The sequence below is a fragment of the Populus euphratica genome, unplaced genomic scaffold (genome assembly GCF_000495115.2).
Source record: "Populus euphratica unplaced genomic scaffold, PopEup_1.0 scaffold267.1, whole genome shotgun sequence".
NCBI classification, from domain to species: Eukaryota; Viridiplantae; Streptophyta; class Magnoliopsida; order Malpighiales; family Salicaceae; genus Populus; species Populus euphratica.
In genome coordinates, this window is record NW_011500049.1 from 355,702 (window position 1) to 365,256 (window position 9,555).

At 34.1% G+C, this 9,555-nt stretch overlaps 1 protein-coding gene across 5 annotated transcripts; it reads left to right on the forward strand.

The window, feature by feature from the left end:
* The first annotated feature begins 947 nt into the window (after nucleotides 1–947).
* Nucleotides 948–3,513, forward strand: LOC105107618 (RNA-binding protein 1-like). Of its 5 annotated transcripts, none has more exons than XM_011001613.1 (3): nucleotides 948–1,345; nucleotides 1,608–2,858; nucleotides 2,931–3,513. In XM_011001613.1, the coding sequence occupies exons 1-3, from the start codon at nucleotides 1,124–1,126 to the stop codon at nucleotides 3,066–3,068; spliced, it is 1,611 nt and encodes a 536-aa protein (XP_010999915.1). In that variant the 5' UTR covers nucleotides 948–1,123; the 3' UTR covers nucleotides 3,069–3,513. The 5 variants fall into 5 exon arrangements, with proteins under 5 accessions (XP_010999915.1, XP_010999917.1, XP_010999914.1 ...); XM_011001615.1 differs by having other exon boundaries at nucleotides 1,608–2,639; nucleotides 2,793–3,513; XM_011001612.1 differs by having other exon boundaries at nucleotides 1,608–2,498; nucleotides 2,550–3,513.
* The last annotated feature ends 6,042 nt before the right edge of the window (nucleotides 3,514–9,555 follow it).

Consider the following 9,555-nt stretch of genomic DNA (forward strand, 5'->3'; position numbering starts at 1 on the left):
GAGGTTTCAAAAATAGATCACAAAAGCTCACAGCTCATGGCCTCATATTTAAAATTCAAACAAATAACATCTAAGGTTTTGCATTGTGGACTCTACTGGAGCCGCTTGCATGAACCTAGAAGGACCCGTCTCGGTAGTCACTTCTGTCAATAGATGTTAAAGGTTTCAAGCATGTTACGATAAGCTCCAGGTATTTCTTTTTTCTATTCTCACGCAGTCACATAGAATATTTAAATTTTTTATTTTAAATTGATAATATTAAAATTAATTAAATCAGTATTAGTATTTGATTAAACATCAAATTAACCGCACAAAAATTATTATCAAACAAAACTTTTAATGCCTAAAGAATTTATTGCGAATACAAACTAGTTATTATGGAATTTATCAGTCAGGAAGATCGGCTGTGTTTTTTTCTTTAAATGTACCAACATTTCATTATAAACATATATAATTAGTAAGAGTTGGTTGTTCATTTTTTTTAATGAGAGTAATTAATTAAGCAAAGGGGTCAAATGACCTAGAATTTTATAACAAGCTATTTTTTAATTAATCAAATCGATCGCTCCCTTCCATCCAACTTTTAAATTTAACTAAACCCGTGAAATAATATTATTCTGGTAAAAAAAACCATGGTTTTTCAATTGAGCTTTTCAGGATCATATCCTTGGACGACATGTCAATCAATCCATTTGTAGGTCAATCCGAGTTTTATAACGTTGTGTAATTACAAAAATAGATACAAGAGAAAAGAATAAAATAGTTTTTGACGCGCAGTGATTTTTTTTTTTAATGGGTGTAAGAACAAAGAACACTCTAACACTATGGACCCAAATCAGCCCAATTAGCCCAAAACAATCAGGGTTTCGGGGCCTGGTTTGATACAGAGTTTGAAGTAGTGAAGACTACTGCTGTAAACCAAATTCCTTGCGTGGTATTTACTTAATGCGGATTTTTGCGAAGCCCATATCAAGCTTATCGTACCCGGTAAAAAGGTAAAAACGCGAAACAGGGGCGAGTTTTAGAAACCCTAGAATCCAAGATTTTTAGGGTTTATGTTTTCAAATTGGGGTTTCGAATTTGGGGCTTTTTGAAAATTCTTGCTTGATTATTGCAATTGCCGATGGATGTTGAGGAAAGGAAGCTTTTTGTGGGAGGTATACCGCGAGGGACGAGCGAGGACACTCTAAGAGATCACTTCAGTAAATACGGTGTCGTTTCGCATTTACTGGTGGCCAAGGACCAAATCACTAAATTACCGAGAGGGTTTGCTTTTGTTGTGTTCTCTGATGCTGCTTCTGCTACCAGGGCTCTTCAAGATAGCCATGTTATTCGTGGAAGAACGGTCAGTTTCTTGCTTTTTTTCTTGGTCTTATTTATGTGTTAATTGTGTGTTTAATGTTAAATTATGAATTTGTTTGCTGTTTGTTTCAATCAAAGTGGAAATAGAATTTAACTGGGGCTCTTTGTTGTTTGATTTATTTTGTTCATGGAAGGCTGGCTTGAATTCTGGACGTGTTAGGATATTATTTTGAAAGGGATTTTTTGTTTGCATGTCTTGGTTGTTTAGTTGGTTGATGCTGTTTGTTTGTTTGTTTTTTTTGCAGGTAGAAGTGAAGAAAGCAATACCCAAAACTGAAAAACACCAAGAGCACCGGCAGCGCCACCCCTATGGTAACCAGGAAACTGCTAGCAATGGGTCGGGAATGAATAGTGATAATAGTGCTGGCAATGAAAATTATTATAGGACCAAGAAGATATTTGTGGGAGGTTTATCATCTAGTCTAACTGATGAACAGTTTAGAAATTACTTTGAAAAGTTTGGTAGGACGGTAGATGCAGTTGTGATGCAGGATAGTTCAAACAAGCCTAGGGGCTTTGGGTTTGTCACCTTTGATTCCGCAGAATCTGTCGCCAAGGTTATGCGCAACAGCTTTCATGAGTTGAATGGCAAGACAGTGGAGGTTAAGAAGGCTGTGCCAAAAGATAGAGTAAATGGTGATATCGGTAGCTGTAGTTCAAATGGCTTCGCTGATAATGGTCCGGAACCTGAAAATCACCCTTTCTATGGTCCAACACACGACCCACATTATACTCCTTTTCTGATGTACGCTGGTGTTCATGGGTATTTTTATGGAATGAGTTTCTATGGGGGTGTGTATCCTCTGGTAGGATTTGGAAGACCTGTTTTGGGTGTTTCACCAATGGTCCCTACCGTCCCATTCATGCCTGCAGCTGGACCGTTTCCTTACAGCAATGCCTGTTTTTATCCTGCTTACATGCATGATGAGAGTAGCACTTGGGCTATGGAGGTTGTTGGGCATAATCAGATTGTTGAGCCTGGTGTGAATGGTGAAGTGGACGTGGTTCATGACAGCAATGTTCATGTTCCATCCAATGCCACAACGCCTCCGAGCAAAGAGGGCAATGTTGGAAGTGAATCTTTTGGTTTAAAAGGTGGCGATGTGGATGCAGTTCATGACAGCAATGGACATGTTGTGCCTGATATGAATGCTGAAGAGGTTGGTGGGTGTAATCAGGTTGTTGAGCCTGGTGTGATCGGTGAAGTGGACGTGGCTCGTGACAGCAATGGAGATGTTCCATCTAATGCAACAGCACCTCCGAGTGAAGAGGGCAAGGTTGGAAGTGGCTTAAAAGGTGGTGATGTGGATGCGGTTCCTGACAACAATGGACATGTTGAGCCTGGTGTGAATGGTGAAGTGGACGCAGTTCATGACAGCAATGGACATGTTCCATCTAATGCAACAGCACTTCCAAGTGAAGAGGGCAAGGATGGAAGTGATGCTTTTGGTTTAAAAGGTGGTGATGTGGATGCGGTTCCTGACATCAATGGGCATTTTGAGCCTGATGTGAATGGTGAAGAGGTTGGCGGGTACAATCAGATTGTTGAGCCTGATGTGAATGGTGGAGGGGACGCCTTTGGTGACAGCAATGGACATGTTCCGTCTAATGCAACAGCACTTCCGAGTGAAGAGCGCAAGGTTGGAAGTGATGCTCTGGGTTTACAAGGTAGTAATGATGGTGCTCTGATTAACGGAATAGAGTAGGTCTTGGATCTTGATGGACAGTTGAAACCTTTACCTGTAGATAATTCTACCTGACCTTTCGTTCACTGATTTGGTGAGGGCAATATAACCCACCACTTTTCAGATGTCCATATCTTGGATGTGAATTCTGCGCCATAAAACATTTTGCTTGCCATGCCTCTCTACTTTCAATCATTTGTTAACAGATGATTCAGTCCTCTCAACATAAATTCATTTAAATTCAACTTCGGTCCATGCTCTTCATGTTCTGAAGGAGCTCGTGTCTGCCGGGAAAATCGTGTTGCTGTGGCTCATTTATAAGAACTATTCATTTATACTCTGTTTGTTTTTTTTTTGGGCAAGCCATAATGTAATTGTTGTTGTTATTATTATTATTTGCAAGCCATAATGTTGTTGTTATAATTATAATGTGGTTATTTTTTATAAAAGATTCAATTTTTAGTAAGCTTTTTAGGCCGTAATATCAAAGTAGTTATTTTTCAAATTCTCCACTATAAACAATATAAGAGCAGTGTTCGGGTCATTTTTTACTTTTATTATTTTTAAGGCAAAAAAAGCAAGACATTTGTTTTTTATTTTGAAAAATCTTTACTGCTAGATATGAAAAAACTAAATTGACAAATTTTCAATTCTCACTTGTTATTTAGCTGCTTAAAAGGCATTAAAATGCTTGCTGCCCTTGACTTTATTACACTAGAGGGATTGAGTTTTTATTTATTAAAAAGATTAGAATAATGTTATAAAACCAGAATTATCCTGATCGAGGGAGCCATCCGAGACCTGACTACCTCAGGGTCTGAACTGCTTTCTATATTAAAAAAATAAATGAAGAATTAATTATTATTATTATTATTATTTTTCTTGTAAAAAATAACATCATTTTAACTCGAGGTTATCGCGGGTGACTCTTTCATACCTTGGATTGGGGTTTAAACAGATGGCAACGGGAAAAATGTTATCGTCAGTCGTTTTTACGTTTTCCTTCAGTTAAAAGACAAATCTAACCTTCCTTCTTCTTTTATTTTCAATCTGATTCCTCCGATTTTTTTTCCTTCTCTAACATCATCCTGGACTGCAAATGATAACTATCATTAATTTTGTTGCTTGACATTCCCAATTGTTCAAATCACTCGGTGTATGTAGAAGCTTGACGCCACAAATTCAATGCACAGATTAGGGGACCTAACTTCTTGGTTGAGCACTGCGCTCATTGAGAAAGACGCTCGTATGATTTCAAAGATTTCAGCCATAGTTATCTGCTACTGTTACAAGCTGTGAGAGTGGAGATTTTAGGTTGAGAGGGACAAGAAAGAGGGGGGATATCATGGGTTTGTAGAGAATTTGGTGGCTAGGTACAGTGATGAAAAATTTAAAGACGATGATTTTGAGTTTGCTAGGCGTTCTACTAGCTAAATTTTATAGAACACTTCAGATCTTGGATTTTCGTCAACGCGGAAACTTTTTGATTAAGAGCTTGGCTGAGCTGAATTTTTTTGAACAGGTTGGAAAATTGATCCAAGAAAACCTGGTGACTTGCACGTATGGATGAAAATTTAATTTTAATTCGTGGATAATGTGCAACCTTAACAAGCGGATATTTTCTCATCAATACACATGATATAAATATTATTAAATCTGATTTAAAATCTGTCCGTATCTAACTTGAAAAACACCCATACACACACTTTAATTTTGATATAAAATACACGTATGAATAATATTTATTATCTAATATGCATGTCGCACCCGACATCGCGGCGGTCTTAAAAATTATAATGGAATGGAAAGAATGGATTTCTGGCATCCAATTCTTTGATGGTGAATGATCTTTGTTTAAGGAGTCGCCACCTAGTATTATGGTTACTAGGAACCCTAACTGGTCAACATAAATTTTTTATGACATGGATACCAAAAAATAAAATCCACGAGTACCTATTGCCATTTATTTTTGCAAGCCATCTCATGATATAATTCACTCATCAAATTTAAATTACATCCAATTAAGTTAATTTTAATGATTACTTTTTATTTTTTATTGAAAATAATATTATTTTAAGTTGAATTGATGAGAAATTTTAAATAATTTTTAAAATTTTTATTTAATATAAAATTATTAATTTTAATCAATCAATTTAATTTAGATTAACTTGATTATTGGAATAAACACTCACGACTGGCTGACCACCATGAATTTCGGTCACCATGCTTTCATCTCCTTCGACTCAAGCAAATGAATTCTAACAAATAGGCTAACTCACAGGAATCTGATCAGCCTTAGGCTTTCAGCCCATCACGTCCTATGAATGGTTAACTTGGGCTTGATTTTGCAACAGTGGAAACAGGGCCTGGTGTCCTCCTTTGTGATTTCTATCACTAGTAGGAGGAGGAGACGCAAGGTTAAGGTGATTTCAGCTGAAGGAAATGCTGGGGAAACACAAGGGGAGATTGTGATGGTTCGATGGATGCCTGTAGCTATTGATCAAATTTACCAGATGATTGAAAAGACTTCTGAACTGCAGCTGTTATGTTAGGACACTCCAGGTGATATTGGTGGTGTCTCTGAGGTTGAAGCAAATCTAGCAGATGTTGTGGCGGCTGACCATGCAAGGAAACAGATTTCAAAAGAGTACATGGTGTGGTTACCAAATTGATAAAAATTAATTTAAAGAATAGATTTTGTAACATTGATGATGTTTTTATTTTTATTAAACAATACTAGTAAATTTATTATATATATATATATTGTAAAGAAATTATTTAAAAGTGAATTGATTATTTGTAGTGAAAACTAAATCCAGGGACCGTATTGAAGTTGTTCAAGATGACAACGATGAATTAACTATGAAAGATAATGTTTTTCAACCTGGCAAGTTAGCTGATTCATATTGAGTTGCTCTGTTTCATAACTTAAAATAAAATTTAAATATTTGTATTTTTAAGAATATTTTTGTTGATATATATTTACATTTAAAAGTTGAATAATGTTTTGAGTTTCAGTGGATACGCGCACAAATTAATGAAGATGATAACAATGAAATTAATATAGAAGATTGCAATGAAGATAAGTACAAGTCATTTGACGAGGAAGAAGACAATTTTGAGTTCTAGTGTAATGCCATAAATTATAAAGTAATATTTATAGACAGAATTCATTTTAATATAATGACAATGATTTTAATTAATTATTGAATGATAAATAAGTATTTATTTTATTATTGTGATTTGAATTGTTGTTATTATGCTATGTGTGTAAAAATGAATTTAAATACTTGAAGGAAAGAAAGGTAAAGAATACAAATACAATTTGACATCACACATTATTTTACACCGATGGAAATGCCAACAGAATGTATTCGTCAGTATATTTCATATACAATGTGAACTATTCTGCTTTTTCCTAGTATTGTCCACGGTATTCAATATATATGGTTATACTAACGAAATGTGTTCGTCGATATATTTCAGAGATTATGAGAATTGTTTCCCTTCTTCCTAGCACTGTTCACAATGTTTATTACATACTAGTATAACTGATGAAATGTATCCGTCGATATATTCTAAAGATTGAGAACTATTCATTTATCAATATGCTGCTAATTTGGAGGGGCTTTCTAAAAATTTTCATGAAAGTTGTTGTACCTTTTTTGAGAGCTCGAAGTAGCGGTGACCCTTCTTGGGAGCGATGGATTGATTTCGTGGTCTTTGTTTTGTAAAAAAAGGAGTCGCTGCCTAGTATTATGGTCACTAATAAACCTAACTGGTCTTTCAAAGATTCTAAGGCAAGGGATTGGTTGCATAAATAAAATATTTTAACACCCCTAGAACGCCCTACCTAAGGTAAGCCGCTTGGTGTTTGGTTTGCCTTATAATTGTTATGGTTTTGATGTTCTTTAATCCTATCAGTTTTCTAGGATAAGTCTGCCATGATGAACGAACTTGGATTCAAAGTCTAAGAGAAATAACCCTTGACCAATATGGATCATACTTTTAGATATATCTACAGAGTATCAAAGAGAAACGGTGCATACCTCTTCAAGTCTATATTTAATTTTAAATAAATTTAGAATCTATGAATTTAGAGACAGCTAAGATAGAAATCTAAGAAGATTCAATGTTCTTAAAAGCTCATTTTTCCCTTAATATTTGAAGTGTTTACGACTCGTAAATCATAAGAAAAAGAAAAAAAAACTAAGTTAGAAATCTAAAGAAATTTAAGATGTTTTAAAAGCCTATTTTTGCCTTAGTATTTTATATTTTCATGACTTATAAACTATGAAATCAAAAATTAAAATATTCACAATTATAATTGAGACTTCTTTTAAAGATGTGCAATTAAATTGTTCTAAATAAAATTTTAGGTATAAATCTGACCTTATGTTAAAAATAAACAAGTGATATTCCTCTTAACAATATTTTGGATATTTACCTTTCATAGGTTTCTTTGCCCTTATATTATTAAGGGACAATGACTTGTTATTTCTAGAAAAATATTTTTGATATTAATCACTTGTAGTTATTTTATTAAAATATTAATAATGAACAATGACAAATTATTTCCAATAATATTTTGAATATTAATCTTTTCAGGGCTTCTTTATCCAAATATTTCTAGTGAATAATAACAAATTATTACTAATAATATTTTAGATATTAACCTATTTGAGATTTCTTTATCCAAACCTTAATAATGAATAATAATAAACTATTCTTAATAATATTTTGGATATTTATCCATTTAAAATTTTTTTATTCAAATATTAATAATAAATAAAAATAAATTCTTTAAAAATAAAATTTTTATATATTTACTAACATCTTTATAATTCTTTAACACAAAAGTGTAATAGAATATTATTGTGGAATGACATTAAGGTTAGTAATGTTGAATTTTGTGCAAGATGGATGACTACTTTTGGATGTTTTGTGAGGACTGGTTTTACATGTGTCATATTTTCAGCAATGTTGAATTAGCTGGGGAAGGAGGCCTTTTGGATTTCTTAATTGCTGGTTAACTTACATTAATTTTGATAATCACCTGCAGAATTTATTTACTGAAGGTTGCTAGATTGCTCCTGGGCTCTTTAAGGTAATCAAGAGGCTGAGTTGTCTTCGTACCAAGCTCAAAGAGTGAAACTCTACGAATGAATTTTGGTAATCTTGACGTGCAATGTATGAGTCTGAAAAAGAAGATTCACACGCTAGAGCTCGCGAAAGAATCTAGACAACTGAGTGCACGTATGGTTTTGAAGTTGTACTTGCGGCGCAACCTCGGATTTCACTAGGAAACGCAGGTTGCACTGGTTTCCAGACGGACGCTCGACATTCAACTTCAAGAACTTAGGAGCGCTCACTCAGATCAATGGGCCATTGACGGTTGCTTTGAATATTATGGAGGCAGAAATCGAGAATAAATTAGGTTGTCCGGGGATAGAAACACGAGGTTCCTTCATATGGTGGCAACCAGCGGAGGAAGGGAAAATAAGGTCGCCCATATGTCAGAAGGTCATTCATCGTATTCTATTCTGGAAGAAATCAAGAGGGAAGCTGTGAGTTTTTTCAGAACCTTGTTTACTGCTCCGCAGTGGGTAGGCTGAAATTGGGTGATCATGGTTTTAAAAGATTGAGTTCAAATTCAGCTTCAGCTTTGGAGAGTATGGTAACGATGGACGGGGTATTTCTTATCCTTCAACAAGACAATTTTGTTGGTTGTTCGAATCTGATTCAATGAATGTTGCAAGATAGTTGCAGAAAGCTTCAGCTGACAATGGAAGCATCACAATGTCTTTAAGTAATTGTACTTCTGACCTAATCACTAAGCTAGATTGCAAATTAAGAACGATATAAATTCAAACTCTTCATTATTTTATCAGCAAGACCATAGCAATATTACCGTGTATTAATTCAACTTAATAACTTAAAATATTAAGTAAAATTGAAAATATAATTTATATTATTTTTTATGATATATCATACATTTTTCTGCATTTGTATCAAAATAATTATGTACATCAAGCACTAAAAACATGTGTATTTTGTATCTATTAAATAAAAACGAGTTATAATTATATAGCAATACATGAAAACATATTATTTAATTTTTTAAACAATTAACATGATATAAATATGGATTTTCTTTTAATATAACAAGTACCACCATATTTTAATCAATATAGTTTATAAAATAAGAGTTATTGTCTATTCTCCTCTTATATTTTTAATAATATTGAGCAAGCGAGTAGTCCAAGTCGAGGAGATTGTATTCCCTGATATTTTTTGTATTTCGCTTAATTCATGAGCTAACAATTTTGAAATCAAAGACGTATCTACTCGACCTGAGTACCAACCACACACACACACTCACACATAGACTGCTATATGAATAAAGACAAAACAAATAAGAAGAAAACATGTAATATATGCTCAATAATTCAGCAAAAATTTGAAAAAACAACACCAATCTATGTCTTGACCCATCAAATGGGACCCC